At 32.4% G+C, this 19,696-nt stretch overlaps 1 protein-coding gene across 2 annotated transcripts in view; it reads right to left on the reverse strand.

Moving 5' to 3' along the window:
- Positions 1–1,507: 1,507 nt before the first annotated feature.
- Positions 1,508–19,696, reverse strand: part of LOC145261265 (protein phosphatase PTC7 homolog) — an 82,113-nt gene continuing 63,924 nt past the window's right edge. For both annotated transcript variants that reach the window (XM_080119709.1, XM_080119708.1), the window contains exons 3-6: positions 16,269–16,467; positions 14,547–14,670; positions 11,913–12,042; positions 1,508–9,142 (exon numbers count right to left, since the gene is read on the reverse strand). In XM_080119709.1, the coding sequence (XP_079975835.1) occupies positions 9,063–9,142; positions 11,913–12,042; positions 14,547–14,670; positions 16,269–16,467 (533 nt within the window). In that variant the 3' untranslated portion in view covers positions 1,508–9,062. The remainder of the gene's footprint in view (positions 9,143–11,912; positions 12,043–14,546; positions 14,671–16,268; positions 16,468–19,696) is intronic.

The following is a 19,696-nucleotide window of genomic DNA, read 5'->3' on the forward strand; positions in this document are numbered from 1 at the left end:
TGTATCCTGTGCGTCATGTGTAAGTTGCTAAAAATTAAATAAAGAAATAACCTTCTTAGTGACATGCAATATGGTTTCCGCTCTGCTATATCTACAGCAGATGTGCTTATAGTTATATCTCATAGGATTAGTGAATCTCTTGGCAAAGGCTTCCTTTCTAGGGCAATTGCTCTTGACATATCAAAGGCCTTCGATAAGGTATGGCATAAAGGCCTACTTCACAAGATTTCTAGCTACAGTATAACTGGAAATGTTTTCTCAATTATTAAATCATTTTTCGCTGATAGGCTCATAAGAGTAGTAGTTGATGGGCAGAAATCAGAAGCCTACAGTATTAATGCTGGAGTTCGTCAGGGATTTATCCTGGGCCCAATTCTCTTCCTGATCTACATCAATGATCTCCCAAAACACGTACTTAAATCATTCGTTGACATCTATGCTAATGACACGACCATCTACAGCAATACATCAAATAACAAAGTTCTCTCTTATTCTCTCTCCTCTGATCTTGAGCGCACGGTACAGTGGGGGAAGAGGTGGCTGGTTAATTTTTATGCATCTAAAACCAAGCTCCTATCTTTACATCATCAACGTTCTGATCCCCATCTGGCATCAATTGAAATGAATGGCTCTCGTCTTGGTGAGGCTCCATGTTTTGACAAGCTTCTGAGTTTGACCTGTACTCCTGATCTGAAATGGAACATGTGCATCAAATCTGTTGCCAAGGTCGCTGGAAAAATGGTGGGATCCTTCTACCGCTAGAGTAGATATCTCACTGTTGATGCAATTCTCTATCTATATAAAAGCCAGGTACATCCAAGGATGGAATACTGCTACCACATCTGGGCAGGAGCTGCTAAAAACAGCTTATCCTGCCTTGACAGAGTACAAAATAGTCTTCGTGGCTTAGTGGGGGATGCCCTTTTCTCTTCCCTGCAACCTCTCTCCCACAGAAGAGACTTGCGAGCCTGTCTTTGTTTTATCGTTATTTCCATGGCAAGTAATCGTCTGAGCTCCAATCTCTGGTCTCCCTTTGCCAATCTTTCACGAAAAACACCCATCTAGCTGAAACCGCTGTCAATAATTTTTCCTACTCTTTATCTGTGCTTAAATCAAAACGTAGATTCCATGAACAAAGCTTCTTTCTTAGAAGTACACACCAGTGGAACTCTGTTCCGTTTGCCTGTTTCCCACCTGACTATAACTTGGGTATCTTCAAGTCCAACATAAATAAATTCCTATAACCCCCCCCCCTTAAGTAATCCAATTTATCAAATCTGCATTACTAACGATTACTACCCATTAGTATCCCATTGATTACTGTACACGCAATAACCCTTATCCTCGATTGGCCTCTGGGCCTTGATAAGTGGTGACTCTTATATAAATAAAAAAAATATATATATATATATACACACATACAGGAAAAAAGAAATATTAGTAAAACATTGATTTGCTCAGCTTTATGATAATGATACATTAAAAAAAATAAATAAATAAACTCAAATCAGTTATATGTAATAATTTATTTCGTCTGCCTTTTAACAGAATCTCCAGATAAAACTGAATAATTAAAGTTTACATCCGTGGATTTCTTTCAAGGGCGAGGAGAGACAGGAGAGAGACCCTTTATTTCTTTTTTGTGATAAAAGTTCAGCTTTTATATCCATTCTTCTAACAATTTCACAAATAGCCGCAACTTTACTAGAGTCCATTCTGTTGAGCCAATCTGAAACCAAGGGTTGGATTTCTACCAGTATTTTGTTTAATTTTTTTTTTTTTTTTTTTGAGCAATTATTGAACCTCTACCAATGACCGTCTAATGTCAGCCAATCTTCTTTTAACTTAACACTCGGCATTATTTGTGTTTCAAAGTAAATAAATGCTTTAAAATAAGTTAGATCACACAAAAAAAAAACTTTACTGTTTTTGTTTATACTACAAAACGCCAAACACACGCATATACACATTCATCAGTACTACACTACTGCGGTCAGTATGGACTTCAAGGCTAACTGACAAACTGAAAAGGCAGTTCTTCAGAGCAGTGGTGGAGTCTGTCCTTGTTTACGGTGCTACAACCTGGACACTTACCAAAAGATTGGAAAAAAAAGCTAGACAGCACATACACCCGAATGCAGTATTAAATATATCTTGGCAAGATCATCCCATGAAGCAGCAATTTTATAGCAACCGATTTGCCATATCCATCAGGAAACGACATCTATGATTTGCTGGTCACTGCTAGAGAAGCAAACAAGAGCTGGCGAGAAATGTATTGCTGTGGACTTCATGACACGGGCGCATGAGCGTAGGACAACCTAGATCCACGTACACCCAGCAAATTGCACATAATGCCAACTGTGATTCTGAAAATCTGAGACAGCTGATGGAAGACAGGGAAATCTGGAGAGAGAGAGAGAGAGAGTCATATTGTTCTGGGCAAGGAGCCTGATTAGATGAATGGATAGATATAGAACCACACTCAAAGTGTGTACTTGTAGCTTTCATTTCATACCACATGAACCAAATATATATTGAAATGAATATGAAAATTGTTTTCATTCATCACAAATATATTACCATAAAAACGGTTCATTCTTAACTCATTAATACAACACCGTCTTGAAATACTGCAGCTATACCAACCAAACATATTTGCATTACTATTTTTAAACAATTCAGGATAAATTAAAGTTTGGTGTTATTCATTTGTAATGTTACCGTCTTATTTTTCATATATATATATATATATATATATATATATATATATATATATATATATGGAATAGTTTTATTGATTTTTTAACAGTAATTAATTCAAATAATTTAATTTTAAAAAATAAGGATAAATTACTAAAACCCTTAAAATATTTGTTCATTAATTTTCAAGGGAGATAATTTAAATGAAAATTAACAATAAATTAATGTTTCGTGTTGTTCATTTGTAATTTTCTTGTTTTATTTTATATATATATATATATATATATATATATATATATATATATAGAGAGAGAGAGAGAGAGAGAGAGAGAGATAGCTGCAATAGTTGAGTTAATTTTCAGCATTAATTAATTAAAGTGATTTAATAGAAAAAAGGATAAATTAACAAAATCAAAAATATTTATCATTAATTTTCAAGGGAAATAATTTAAATGAAAACTAAAACACCTGGCTGGAAATAAAGACATAATTAAACAACGGTAATAGAGAGAGGGCGGGAAGGTGACTGATCGACTCTCTGACACTCTCTTTTGCTCTTTGCTTGCCATTGGATGAGTCCTTTAACTCTCCAGGGTTGTGGGGGCACTGCATTATTTCATGCGCAAGAATAACCTGGCAGCACCCATCCCTTTCCTTGCCATTAGCAGTGTTAATTTTATTTTTATTTATTTTTTTTAAATTCAATGATTGTTTTGTAGACAAACGTTTCACAATTGTATTCAGATGTTCCTTTCTGGACTTTTCTTTAAAGGAGACTGACTTGATTTTCAACAAGTTACCGCCCATTTCTAAATTATAAGTTAAAAACAAAATTAAAGAGAGAGAGAATAGCTGTGACACACACACACACACACACACACACACACACACACACACACAATTGCTCAGGTGAATTTATTTCTTCTTTCTTTTCATTTTTTTACAATCTTATTTAAAAGATAGATAAGTATGTATCAAAATTACCAAAAATGTTAACGTTTTACAAATAAATGAGAACGTTTTTGTTTCATATTTACGACAAATTTATGGAAGAAATGTTTATTATTTTTTAAATTTTTGTTTCAAGTATTTTAAACAGCAAGCTTTGCGAAGAGATAAGAAGCTGGCAAATACAAACATCATTACAAAGTTTATGATTTGTAGTTAGAAGTCAAATCGTAGACATGTATTTGTGCAACACGTTTTGATGTCGCAGTCGTTGGATGGTTGGGCAGAGGAAGAAGAGGAGGGGAGGGCAGAGAGCTGGAAATATCTCTGGCCAGAGTCAGACCACCCAACAGATATTCCTTTTGTTTAAAAAAAATAAAATAAAATAAATAAAAAAAATAAATAAATAAGTGCCTCGTTTCAGGGAAGATTCACACTAGGATCAGCTTTGTGAGGGAAGCAATTGTAACAGAGCGCGTATGAGCACATGGGAAAAAAATATCAGCAGCTGTAAGATAGCTGGCTTGCAAAGATATTAGCAGCAGTAGCCGAAGAAAAGCACATATACAAATTAGGAAGTGTGCATGAGAAAAAAAAGAAAAAACGGACACCATATGGAGAAAAGATGCAGTCAAAAAAGATGGACGTGTAAAGTCAAAGACGAGAAATGGTTGTCTACGGCCAGCATGCAGTAGAGCAGAAAGAAAAACGCGTGCCAGGTGAGATGGGAATTTTACAGCTATTTAATTTTGCTATCATGCTAATCTATCAGTGGGTATCCATTGTTTCAAGAGACAATGGATACCCCCTGTAAGGATAGCTGCATGTTTACTTGTGAGGCAAATGGTACACAATCCCACCCACACTTCTCCTGCTCGAGTTCAGTGGCAAGGAAAAGTACTAGATGATTAGAAAAACTGCAGAGATAAGCGGAGAGCACATACAACACCTGGTATTACCAAATGGTCACCCATTTTAGTACTGATCAGACTCAACGTTGCTTAACTTTGATGATCGAATGGGAACCGGTGTGTCAATGTGAATATGCTGTACATCTGGAGTACATTTGGGGTACGTGATCCTTAGTAAATCCAAAGTGTTATTCTTTTGTAATCACAATTTATTAAATAAAATTTTCACATTTTGCATCGTCATAGTGATTTTCAAATGAGTAAAACTTTTACAGAATTTAAGTTTGGATAAGATTAAGGCAGATTAGCAATAACGTTTAGCCTTGTTTTTTGTTTTTAATAGTTTTTTTACTCTTAAAAGCGACTATTTATTTAGTTTTTTTGTTTTTTTTTAGTACAAAAATATATAATTCTTATCCAGAATTTTCCCTATATTAAAAAACAAAAATAAAGAAAAATCTGTATAATGTACAAAAGAGAGACCCTTTATTTATTTTTTTGGAGAAAAAGTTCAGCTTTTATATTCATTCTTTCAACAATTTCACATATAGCCGCGATCTCAATAGAGTCCATTCTGTTGAGCTAATCCGACACCAAGAGGTGGATTCCTATCAGTATTTTGTTTCATTTTTTTTATTATTATTGAGTGATTACCGAAACTATCGATGATCATCTAATGTCAGCCATTTTGTTCTTGTCTAACAGTACTTCTAGCACTACTTGTGTTTTGAAGTAAATAAACGCTTTAAAATAAGTTAAAACAAAAAAAAAAATATTTTTTTTTTTAAAAAAGGAATCACTATTTATCAAGACCCGGAGGCCACTTGAAGATAAGGGTTAAACTTGTCCAGAAGAGTAACTTATCCTGCCTTTGGTAACATTTATTTGTTATATATTTGTTTTGACAACTTTACTGTTTTGTTGTCTAAACGCCCAACACATGCATCAGTTCGACACTCATAACGCGTGTCCTTGTATCTGTGATTTAATACCACAGTTTGTTTTTTTAGTACAAAAATATACGATTTTTGTCCAGAATTTTCCCTAAATTAAAAAACAAAAATAAAGAAAACTCTGCATTATATACATACCTGTGACAAAACGAAAATATCATATTCCAAAAAATCACATAAATTAATCAAGTAATTTTATTTTTATAAAGAAAATCATTTTTAAGCGATTAATTGGAATGCATAAGCATTAAAACATAAATATCTCAAGTTTGAATTATTATTGTGTTATCTCCCTTTGATGGTGTTTTTTTTTTAGATTGTTCTTAAAATAGTAAATAAGACAGTCTCTTTAGTTGCTCATAAAATTTGGTTTTCTTATTTGAAAACGAAACTATTTGATCAATTTGCACAATTTTTGGAATATGATATTTTCAATTTGTTGCGGGTACATCATACAGATTGTTCTTTATTTTTGTTTTTTTTAATATAGGGAGAATCGTATACTTTTTATATAAAACAAAACCAAGCATATTTATGGCAAGTCATCTACATAGAAACGTTTGTGTTTTATTCCAAAAGGAAATGAAACACAATCTAAATATTGGATCCTGTCATTCGAAAATAAAGGGAGATAATTCCCTTTCAAAATTTATTGAAAGATCTGGTGGGCAGGCAGGCGGGGGGGGGGCTTACTGGGTCGTAAAATAAGCTTAAATATATTTTGATTAATGCAGATTTTGTATTTATTATTACAGACAATTTTCTATTGATTATTATATTGTACCTAATAAATAGTGATTTCAAAAGTGTTTTTTTTAAAAAAAGACTTTGGTGCTATTAGTTACAATCAAAACCAAATCATTTAGCGCTCCAGTCACATCTTCAACAAATGTAGCTATCACGAGATAGGTAAGAAAAATTTAATATTAAACGACCTGAAGAAATGTATTGAATTTGGGCTACAAAAGAAGCCAAAATATGCTGGCATGTTGAAATGAGCAGTTTGCATTTCAACTTGGCAATCTAGGTATGCAGTATTCATCCATCCAAACAAAGTTTTACTAATTATAAACCACCGTTAGTGTATGATTAATATTTTCTGCTAATTACAGGGTTATGTGACTAGTAGTTCAAGAGTTTATTGGTAAAATACACACACACGCATAACATTTATTTTATTTATATAGATAAAATATTTTTCTCAGGTTAACTGCCTGATGATTTCACTTAGGAATAAAACACAAACGTTTCTGTGTAACTAATTTGCTATACACACACATACTACTATGAAAGTTTTTTCATGGATCAAGCACTGTTGAATTAAATGCTGAAAAAAATGTGTGTGTGTGTGTGTGTGTGTGTGTGATACATTATTTTATAATGTAAGTGTACCCTATTTACATGGGAACAGTGCTAGACAACATGTCTGTCTTTAATGTGGAGAAAAATCTACCCCCCCCCAAAAAAAAATAAAGCACTCTAAAACGGGACAAATATAAGAAATTGCCTCAGTCTAGAAGGATTTTCAACTAACTGAGGGCAGAAAAGATAAAATGTACTATCAGAACAGATACTACACTTTGTTTCTGGTATTTATTTTTTTGTTACCATGTTAAGTAAGGGATAAAAATAAATAAATAAAAAATAAAACTAAGGAAGCCTCCAGAGTGCTGCTGTTGAAACCATTTCTTCATCACCCTTCCTCTCCTCCCTCTCGAGCAAGGGTAATCTGTAAATTCCGTGGTGAAATTCATCTTAAACCCTAGCTTCAGAAATAATATATATAAGTTTAGTGGTTATATATAATTATATAACCACTAAACTTATATATTGCTCTATTCTTAAATATTGAGCTTCTCCTTTTTGGCTAGGATCACCCTGAAAGTATTACTTCAAGTAATATCTATCAGGATCTTTCATCTGATTTCTAATTAGTGTCTTATCTCGATTATATATATATATATATATATATATATATATATATATTAGGTCGACAGGAAGGTTCTTGTAAAATTTTAATTTTGATTTCAAATGATGTATTTTTAAATGAATTTTCATTATAATACCTTTACTTTATATATCATTTTAAAGAGTGTCTTTCGCTCGATCTAATCGTTTAAATTACAATCGTTTTAAAACAATTATGTCTTCTGTTTAGAATGTTGAATACAAGATAGGGAAAAAGCAAATTCGCACAATTTTCTTATTTCAATTCAAGCTAGGCCAAAAAAACTGCTGAAACAGCTCCCGATATCAATGAAATGTTTGGCCTAGGAACCACTACTGAATTCACAGTATGATGGTGGTTTAAGAAATTTTGTGCTGGCGATGAAAGTTTGAAGATGATGAGTGTAGTGGTTGGCCATCGGATGTTGACAATGATCAATTAAGAGCTTTAGTTGAAACCAATCCACGCACAACTGTTTGAGAACTTGCTTCTGAATTAGACGTAATGTATACAACAATTTCCAACCACTTGAGATAGATTGGAAAGACAAGAAAACTTGATAAATATGTTCCTCATGAATTCAATGACAACCAAAAGAAACATCTCTTCTTTTATACAACAAGAACAACCTATTTTTCGATTGGGTTGTGACTTGCGATGAAAAGTGGGTTCTTTACGACAACCGGCGACACTCAGCTCAGTGGTTAGACACCGATGAAGCTCCACAACACTTCCTGAAGCCACAGTTGCACCAAAAGAAGCTCATGCTAACTATTTGATGGTATGCAACCGGTCTCATCCATTAGTTTTTTTTAATGCAGGCAAAACAATTACAGCAGGAAAATATAATCAACAAATGGATGAAATGCATCAGAAACTTCGACAACAACGCCCAGCATTAGTCAACAGAAAAGGCCCACTTCTCCTCCACGACAATGCCCAACTGCACATTGCTAAACCAACCCTTAAGAAGTTGAATGCATTGGGCTACAAAACTCTGCCTCATCCACCATACTCTTCAGACCTCTCACCTACCGACTACCACATTTCAAACATCTCAACAACTTTCTGCATGAGAAATGCTTAAAAAAATTTAAGCGATATCAAAAATTTATCACCACCAGAACGCAAGATTTTTGCATTACTGGCATAAATATGTTGATTCTGATGGTGCTTATTTCGATCAATAAATTTTTGTTTGAGCCGAGATACGTTCATCTAAATCTAAAAGTTAGAAACCGCAAGAACTTTCTTGTCGACCTAATAAATGGATTAGCAAAGTAGTTAAACTTAAATACTTATTTGGTCATCTTTTCTCTTCAATACTACTTCAAGCAAACCTTTTCTCCTGCAAGTTGGGTAATACGTACACAAATGTGATCGTTTTGCGTAGCAAGACGTTTATCGCACGTCGCTGTAAGAACTTAGATTTCTCTAAATTCATATCCAATTCTGTATTTTATCTTTTCTCTTTATTTGTGGTATCATTTGTTTACTGTTCACATAAAATAGTGCCCCCCCCCACAACAGTCTACTAAAAGGGCACATCATATAGTGCTGTCCTTTATGGAGACACCACGTGTCCCCTTTTCACTGACGTTATACAAGTCCTTCTTGTTCGTTATCTGTGAGACTTGAGACACGAGCGACAACCACTGTGATGTCATCTGGCTTTCCACCTGAAAAATATAAACAAATTTAATTTTTTTTAAAAAAATGTTTTTTGTTGATATAATGAATATGAATACAAGTTGGTTCCTCCATGCAAGAATGATTAGTTGTGTTAAGCCATAAATACAGATGGATATAGGTGCCCGAGAGAAATGTCGGGTTGTCTTCAAGTCCAATGTAAACAAGTTCTTGATAAGCCGTTCTCCTTAAGTTACCAAATTTACTGAATTTCCATTACTGACAATTACTATATTGTCCAATGGACTACTGTACACTCTTTAACTCTTATCCTCGAGTGGTCCTTGGGCCTTGATAAGTGGTGATGATTATGTAAAAAAAAAAAAAAAAATATGACCAACTACAACTAAAAATTGGGTTTAAGACCTCATAATCCCTAAAGGATACACCTAGAGATCCGTGACTGCTTCCATTGTCTTCCATAGTAAATTGTATAAATGTGATTTAAATTTCATAAAAATATCTGAGTTTTTAAGGATGTTATGCCCTCAGAACCCTCATATGAATGCACTTAGAGATTCGGGACCACTTCCATTGTCTTCCCAGCTAAATTTTACACAAGCATACATTTTCAGATTATTTTGTCATGCAATGAGTACAAATACAATTGAGTTCCTCCACACAAGGATATGATTAGCTGAGTTTATTACATCTAGGTTTTTGTACTTTATCGTAATCCTCTCATATATGGAATACGAATACATCCGGGTTCCTCCACACAAGAATATGATTGGCTGGTATAAACCATGAATACGGATGAGTATAGCAGCCTGGGAGAGACGTTGAAAGATAAACTGAAAGCGTAATCTTTAAGCAAACGAACAAATTTACTAGATTGTATTACTCGAAAACACTTTTTTTTTCTACTTTGGAGTCACCACTTATCAAGGCCCAAGGAGCACTCGAGGATAAGGATTAATGAATGTAAGGTGGTAATGTGAGATGAGTATATTGGGTAGAATTTGATTATTTAAGAGGACGGCTCAACAAGAACTTGTTTACATTGGACTTGAAGACTAACATGTTGTATTCAACTGGGAAGCAAACCAGCAGAACAGTGTTCCACGGGTGGGCAGTTCTGGGAAAGAAGCTTTGTTTATGGAATCTGCGTTTAGATTTAAGCACGGATAGAAAGTGGGGGAAATCGTGTATAGTGGTTGTAACTAGTCGAGTGTTTTTTTTTTTGTGAAAGTTTGGCAAAGGAGGAACCATAGATTGGAGTCCAAGTCGAGCACTTGCCATGAAAATAACGATAGAACAGAGACAGGCTCACAACGTCTCTATGGAAAAGAGGTTGCAGGGAAAAGAAAAAAGGGCACCTTCTCTTTACCCTGGCACCCAAATGTGAATGTGAGGCTCTGCCATCCTCCTACATACAGCACCTAGTATTCTGAAATAATCACCAATTTGGTATTGGCCAAGATTAGCCAAAACCATTTTCAGTACGATTAATCGGAATCGGAAGAATCAGAACCTTTTAGGGTATCAGAATCAGAAAAAATTTGTGCATATTTTCCGATGCCAAAAACTATTCTTTTAATTGTCCTTTTTTATGTGATTCTGTTTAAAACAACATCTTCTGCTGCTGCTGGTAATAATAAAAAATAAATATTGATTGATTTTAAACGACCAGTAAAACTAAAATCTATAGACTATCCTCCACATGTATTTTTACGTTTAAGAAAATATTTGCACATTTAACATGTATTTTTATGGTAATCATAAAAAAAAATAACTCTATAGTTAAATATTTAGAGATTTATAAATAATTGAAATCAGAATCAGAAATTGCATCAGAATCTGGAATTCAGTATGGAATCGGTAATTGTATTAGAATCGGGAAAAATATTAGAATTGTTCCATCACTAATTTTCAGGGCTGGATTTTTATTTTAGTAATATGCAGACACAGCAGCCTAGAAAGAAAATGGCCGCCGAGTTCTTAGAATGTGTTCAGTGACTTTTGTAAATGGATTTTGTGACAATGATTTCATGCGGACATAAGAAATAACAGTACTTGTACAGTTTATCAAGGTAGTAAAAAATTAAAATATCGAAAAAAAAGTTATATTGTACATATTCGTGTTGGACTGAAGTTCTCCGGGAAAAAAAATTCACTTAGTTTGATTGAGTAGTTTGTTTTTTTTCTTCACAGAGAAAAAACACGTTTTTATGACAGCAAGCTGACAGTAGCCATGTTTGGATTTTTAGAACATGCCACGTGGAGTTAACTCCATCTAAAGCGCCAACACCCACCTCCCCATCTTCAATAATAGTTTTTCTTTTTAAAAATCGAAACATGGCAACCTTTCGATCAGTATCATAACAAATTGTTTTTTCAATGTAAAAAAAAAAAAAAAACTTGATCAAATTAAGTGAAATTTTTTTTTCAGAGAACTTCATTCCATAAGAGATACGTACAATATAACTTTTTTTCAACATTTTCATTTTTTAATGTCTTGATTAAACTGTACAAGTACCGAAATAACAATTTTGTAATTTGTTATGAAGCTGTCTGAAAATTTCAAAATGATTCAACAAACTGCTAAGCATCGGTTAAAAGCCAATTCTTAGAATTGTGAAATCTATAATTTATCATGCGCATTGAACAATTAAGCAATGTTAAGCTTGACCAGTACCAGATGAAGAAAACAGAAGCTCATAAATACAGCCCTTTCTCTTCTTAAAAAAAAAAAAAAAAAAAAAAAAAAAAAAGATATATAGCCGTTAGATAAGAATTCAAATCAAACCAATAACTTACCACGGAGTTCTATTCCGGCATCGATGGCAGTAAGAGCAAATGGTGAAAGATAATCTGGGTCAAAGGCTAATTGATGTGCTTCTTCGGCTATTTTACTGGCTGTGTTTTGTACATTGTCTTGTTTGTGGTCCTGCAAAAACAATAAATAAATTAATTTTCAAAAAAAAGGGGGGGGTAAAAAGTTTATTCAAATTTGGTGCTTCTGCATTTATTGACCTATGATTTCCACAAATTTGGCTCAGGCTTGCTCGGCAGCTGACAGAAATAACTGTGGTTGAAATTTAACAACACGGTTTGAGTGTAATAGAAATGTTGGCGCTTCTACACTATCAAAACAAAATTTTGTTGTCGATAAATGAAGTTTTTAGATAAAAAAAAAATATGGTTTCAACTGATTTTTTTGTCAATTCTAATAAATTACAATGTTAGCTTCCAAATTATGCAGTCGAAATTACCTGAATTATTAAAAAAAAAAAAAAAAACTTTAATTGTGTTAGCAGGTGACAAATTGTGGCCATCTTGTTTTTATAAAATAAATTGAAACGAAAACAAACAAGGGAAGTAACTCTAAATTTAATGTGACGCAAACAAATAACAAAATAAACATATATACAATGTTTTTGAGTCTGGTTTTCATTTAAGATTTTTTCATAATTGTTTAATATAAAGATAACTGTTCGCCTAAAAATTAAATAATGTAAAAATAACATATATACACATTCAAAAAACTTTTCCTGAGTTTTCAAAGAGTAATCGGGAAGAAATTATCTCCCTTTTGAACTCTCCTGTCTCTTACATAAGCAAATATGAGGATTGTTTTCTTCAAATTCTATTTTCTTTAATAAATAATTTTCTACCTTATCGATTTTCGTAATTTTTTAATATAATCATCTTAACAATACGAGTTATACATAGATACTATCGTTTTCATGTGAAATTCAGTATTACGATTTCGAAATTTTGTTCTGATAGTGTAGAAGCGCCGAAATGTTATATTGTTAGTATTTACAATGCCTCCCCACGGGGCAGAGTTAAACACCAGGGTCGTTTTTTAACGTGGGGAAAAGGAACAAAAATAAAAATTGTCTCAGTCGTGAAGGATTTCTCCTCCACTGAAGAGAACAAGAAATTGAAATGCAGCATCTGAAGAACAGATACTACACTTTGATCTTGACCCGAAAGACCGAGATCGGTAGAATCCATCTTGAATTTCATTCTGTGTTTCACAAAGGCAGATAACCTTATCTTATTTTTTACCAATGGCAGATAATGTATAAGACAGATAATTTCAAGGTACAAAAAGAGTTATGTCCCTTTAAACAGAAATATTTTGAGATTATTTTATTTTATTTTATTTTTATTTCTAATAAGGAGATCGTAATATGGACTATAGTTTAATTTGATTTTATGCAAAGGATTACAAAGGCCATTGTGAAAATTTAGATACCTCCGAATTTTTTTTAGAAATTTTAAAGAAATCAAATAATAAATATTCACCCAATTTCGATCTCTTTGGAGTATTTTTAAAGTTTTATTTTTTAGGAGGCAGAATATGAGCAGAATTTCCATTTGAAAATTCAAAAATCTCAGATTTACTTTGAATTTGATTGTCATTAGACACTAATTTAATAAGATTCCCTGAATTTCAACTTCTTAAGACCCCTTAAGCCTTAAATAGCAGGCATTTTCTAGAGTCAAAATCATGTAATGGATTTTGATCAAACTTGAAATAAAAACTGAAACGTAAAGTTTAGTATCACTATATCTTGATTTTATTCAGAACATTCGCCTGCTATCTCATACATTTTGATCGAAAGATCTTTTTAAGATTCTGACTGTCCCTTTAAGTGCCATTGTCTGAATCTCTCTAGCACTTGGTTCACTGCGTATATTTTCCAGGTAGTTTTTGAAATTTTTTTCCATGAGTTCAGTTCCTAAGATTTCAATTTCTTTTCATGTACATAAAATCTTGGTATTGTTTTTAGCTTTTCCATCTAACTAACTAATAGATAGACTTTTAACCCCATGCTTAACGCAGCATCATTGAGGACACTAACTTCTAAGAGAACAGGTATAAGTAATAATATTAATTTTAAATATTAATATTTTTTCTTTGTAATATAAACACTAGTGGAATACCCGTATAAGCAATACTATTAGTTTTTAATTTTAATGTTTTCTTCTTTCTTTCATGGGTATGATAATGGTAAAGTTTATAAAAGTAAATAAATAATGTCGCTACGTTACTCACCCTGTTACCTAAAATAAATATTCCATGATTCATAAGTTCAATAGTTTAATACTGTACTAATTACAAACATTATTGATGCTTGCATACATTCCTTTTATGAAATGTGTCACTCAGTATAATTCAAAATTTAACACACAATGTTTTTTATTATTATTATTAAATTCTTTGTATTTAACTTATTTTAAAGCGTTTTTTTTTGTTGTTGTTATTTTTTTTTTTAGGACAGATGCAAGTTTGGATGATTGCACCCCTTAAATAGTAAAGTTTAGAAATAAAAAATAAATAAATAATGTGCTCATTTTATTTGCCGGGTTGCCGTAAGTATATGTTCCAAAATTGATAATTTTTAATGGACAAAAATGTTGATTAAATAGAAATCTCACCTTTAATTTAGAAACATAATCTAGTAGCATGTCTTCATTCATGTTGTCGAATAAACCATCGGTTCCTAAAAGGATTATGTCCCCTTCTTCGACTCCAAAAGAAGAACTCTCTGCCATGTCAGGACTGTTTATAATAAATTTAAAAAAAAAAAAAAAAAAAAAGGATAGAATAAAATATACATTTTTTTTTTTTATTTGTTTACTTTTTTAATTTCCTTCATCAAAAAAAGTTATGTTTGCTATCAAGTTTGTCTGTGCATAGCCTAGCATCCACATCACTTGACAAATCGTTACTTAACTTAGAACTGATTTAAGGAAAGGTCAAGGTTATGAAAAAGGTTAACGTCACACTTTTGATAATTTTGTGTTAGATTGGAAATTTTTTTAATTGCAGAAAAGAATGGACTGTTAAGACAAAACAAAATAAAAAAATAATACATAATTAGGATTTTTTTCAGAAAACCAAATTAAAACAATAACAAACCAAGCATGCGGGGTTCCCCTTCTTGAGTGAAAAATATTTATTGTTAACTCTGAAATGGCATTTTTATCTGTCAGTCATTTTATTTACACTCTAGGTTAGACACAAGGTCAAGGTTATTATGAAAAAGTGGGCTCCCTCTACCATGCTAGAAAATTACTCGTACTTGAGAGTATCCTATATCTTTACAAAGCCACCATTTACCAACGCATGGAGTATTGCTGGTGCATCTGCCACTCGTCTCTCAGAGAGGATTCAGAAAAGAATCGTCAACCCAATCAGTCCCACACGATCAACCAAAATCCAACCCCTGTCCCATCATTGCTATGTTGCATCCTTGTATCTGGTTTACAAGTATTTTTACAGAATGTGCTCTGACGAATTGGAAGGCCTTGTACCCCTTTTATGTAAATACCCTAAATAATCCAATAAATAGCAAAATCCCACCCCTACACTGTAGAGACCCCTAGATGCCAGAATATCTACTCCAATAGTTTCTAACCTCAAACTGCTAGACTTTGGAATTCCCTCCCGGTTCCCTGTTTCCTTGACTGTACTGATATGCAGAAGTTTAAATGTAATGTGAATAGACATCTTGTTTGAATTATCAATGCTGACAGAGATTTTAACTGAGATCATGGTTTAATACTGTAAAAGTTGTCTCCCTTTGACGGCTTCAGCTTTATTCTTATTTTTCAGTGACATAATGACTTTAACTTAGAGTTACTTCCCTTACTTTTTCTCGTTACTGTATAAAGCTGTGATTACATGTATTTTCTCTCTCTTCGTCTCAGAATGTAAATAAAAGCAGACGTCTCTTCGTGTCTGTGTGTTAAACGAAAAACATGCTTACGTGTTAATTTTCTTTTTGTTGCCATCTCGCTGCTCTACTCATTATGTAATGTCCCTTTAAATATGGTCCCAAATAGTAGCCCCTTACATCCAAGTGGCATAGTACCTTATTTAGAATGAATAAGAGTAAAAAATATAAAAGTTTGATGAATGTGTTTCTGTGAATCAGACTGGATTTGAACTTGGCACAACCAGTCCGTGTCGTTAACCACTTAGCTATCGTCACCCCCATCCTCTATCAGCCATGCTTAAGTTTGAAATGTTATTTTTATTGCTAAACGTGTGGATTGACTGAATGCATCTTAATATCAGTTCTTGTTCCTTTTCCCCCCTTTCTAAGCAGCCATTTTATGTAAGGCAACCAAATAGCTGCTTCAGAATTAACTTACCTGTCGTTAATAACATGTCCCTGCTGTGGTGGGGGTGCAACTGATAATTGGAATGGAGTATTGAAGTAATGCTGCTGTTCTTGTGATCTGTGCACAATTTCATCATGGCGGATGACTAAAAAGCCACTGTCTCCCAGGTTTGCTGTATATATGGTTCGTTCTTGTCGGTGAAGAGCTACTATGCATGCTGTACTGCTACCTGTATTTTGAAAAGGAATTTTAAGAAAACTTTAAGTTATTAGTCCTCAAACGAGCTGGGATGAAGTTTAAATGGAGTTTAAATATTGCAGAAAAAAAAATTAATATTAAAAAATCTTTAATATGTGACTTTATGTAAACAATATGTTAAAAAAAATTTTAAATGTTCAAAATTTAAGCTTTAACATTTTTTGGTACAAGTCCAAAGTTCAACCTAAATAAAAAAAAATGAAAAACATAAAAAAATTTGTATGGTGCATGTATCCATCATGGAATGAAAATGTTATATTCCAAAAATTATATAAATTGAGCAAGTAGTTTCTTTACATTATATATATATATATATATATATAACTTTTTTACGATTTTTAGTGATTTTTTATAGCAAATCGTAGCCATTACAAGACTGATTTTCATCTCAGTAGTTCAAATTGAATTGTCTCCCTTTATTTATTAAACATGACGGATCAAGACAACATCTTGCTTTCTCATAAAATTTGATTTTCTTAGTTAGAAGAAATACTTGATCTATTTATGCCATTTTTGGAATATGACATTTTCTTTACATAAAGGAAACATAAATCAAAGATGTTTTTATATTTTTGATTTTTAATTCGTTTAAATTCTAGCAACCGGAGATGGCCCCTTTTTACTTACTAATAAAATTTGATTTTTTTAGTTAAAAAAACTACTTGCTAAATTTATGTGATTTTTGGAATATCACATCTTTGTTTCATGACTGTTACATACATCAAATTTTCTTTCTTTATTTTGTTTTTTTTTAATTAGGTTGCACTCTGGACTCTGCACCCATTTTTTTAAGCATCAAAATTTGGGCCTTACATTTTTTGATGTTCAAAATTTAAGTTAAAAAATGTTATTTTTAAAAAATATTAAAAATTTGTACTTTAAAATTTAAAAAAAAAATGTTCAAAATTTTACTTTATAAAAATTAAGATCCTATGAACTATAAATGAGTTGAAGTGCACCTCTGGCACTGTACACAATGGTTTTCTTGTTATTAAACATAAGTTAGTTATAGAAAAAGAATAGGATATTTCAGAATAATCATTAGTACAATAAGATAATTCAGAGAAGATATTGAACCTCACTGCACTTCTAAAAATATATATTATTAAATTATTCTAAAAAGATATTCATGTATATTTTTGGTGAATACTTTTATAGGTTGTATTTGTCTACAGAAGCAATCTAATTACCACTATTTCACATTCTAATTTTAAAGGAATAGAAATATTATAAAAAAATCAAAATATCATACAAAAGGTTGACTCACTGTCATGTGAGATGGCAGTGAGACATGGGCTCTAAAGCCAGCTAACATACTTCCTGACTTCTGGCATAGTGCAACCGGAAGTGGTGACAAGGCAAATCAGTTCCTTCACTTTTATTGTTCTTCAGTATTTCTATTGTGAAATGATTTTATTAAAATAAAAAAAAGTATACAATAAAAATTAACAAAATTATACAGATAAAAATAATACAATTTAATTTTTTTTTCCACTTTTAATAACAAAATTAAAGAAATAAAATTTTTTATTTTATTTTAGATTTTATAAGAAATATATATTTATGAAATTATAAAAATAAAAGTTGTTGTTTTTTTTTTTTAATTTTAAAGATAAAAGTTTTTTATTTGAATTTATATAATAAATATGTTTATGAAAGTATAAAAATGAAATTATTGAAATCAAAATAACAAATTAGGCATGAGAGAAAAAAGCGAAGGAACTGATTTGCTTTGTCACCACTTCCGGTAGCAGCCACACCGGAATTTAGGAAGTACATTAGCTGACTATAACCCGGGCTGTTATAAGCATGACTAATCTGCAATGGATGGATGTGTGGCAGCAAATGGGAAAAAATCCTTACAATCGTACGTCATCAGAAACGGGATTTTTGCGGGATTTGGGATCGCTTAAACACTCTGCGTCATCTGAGATGGTTTGGCCATATGCAGTATGCCACTTCTTTCATCAACACCATAACGAATATGCTGGGCACAAGAGAGTGTGGTAGTCCAAGGAAGACCTGGCTTGTGTGCGTAAGAAGTGATTTGACTGCACACAGCATGACTGATATCAACCTTTTAGATCAAACTGCACATAGAGCAGTCATGAGACATTGCTTGGTGATGCTCAACCCAGAGTTCAGGACACTCCCAGTATCTTAAATACCAAAGTCAGAATAGAATGAGGCCAGGTAGTAGTAGTAATAGGAGGAGGAGGAGCTGGTAACCAAACAATGACCAATGCTTTCTATTTTTTTTTTTTTTTTTTAATTTCTCCTAACTGTTTTTAAAATCAAAGATTCAGGATATGGGGGGGGGACCCCATTTAATCTTTTGATCAAGTTTGCTAACGTAAAAAAAAAACAAAAAATTATCTCATTTTCTAATGGAAGCAGATGAAAAGTCAGTGTCAGAAAGTTTGTTTTTTTGTTGTTTTAATAATGAGTCATCAGTTGTCAAGACCAAGAGCCATTTGAGGATAAAAGTTAATGAAACAAAATGTGAAATGATTCTCAGCTAAAAAATGAGGAACACTATGGAAGTACTATACATTGTTTGTGAAAAATTTTAGGATCGAAATTTTGTCTAGCGACAGTATCCTACATTTCCATAACAAACACCAAACAACTCATCAGAGACAGTTTATATTTTCTTTGGAAAAACCAAACCGTTTGAGATTCTTTTTTTTTTATTTTTTTCTGGATTAAAGAGGATGAAAGCTGGTGAAAATAAATGGAAATCGTTAGAAGTCATCTGGTTCAAAAACACTTATTCAAGATATAATTGGGATGTTTCAGGGGAGAATGTTTAAGGTGCCATATATATATATATATATATATATATATATATTTAGTAAAACTGATAATTAGTAAAAACCTGAAGAGAGTGCTCAATACTATTGCAGAGCAAATATGTGTTTTATTTTTTTTATTACCGTTTTATCTGTTTGGTTACATATGTTTCAGATGTTGGACCATGTTTACAATCCAACAGCCTCATCAGACCTTACAGTAAGGTCTGACAAGGCTGTTGGATCGTAAACATGGTCCAACATCCGAAACATATGTAACCAAACAGATAAAACGGTAATAAAAAAATAAAACATACATATATATATATATATATATATATATATATATATATATATGTGTGTGTATATATATATGTATATATACACGCAGCTGAGTCACAGGAAACG

The sequence above is a fragment of the Euprymna scolopes genome, chromosome 37, assembly GCF_053919585.1.
Source record: "Euprymna scolopes isolate OS-2025 chromosome 37, ASM5391958v1, whole genome shotgun sequence".
In the NCBI taxonomy this organism is placed as follows: Eukaryota; Metazoa; Mollusca; class Cephalopoda; order Sepiida; family Sepiolidae; genus Euprymna; species Euprymna scolopes.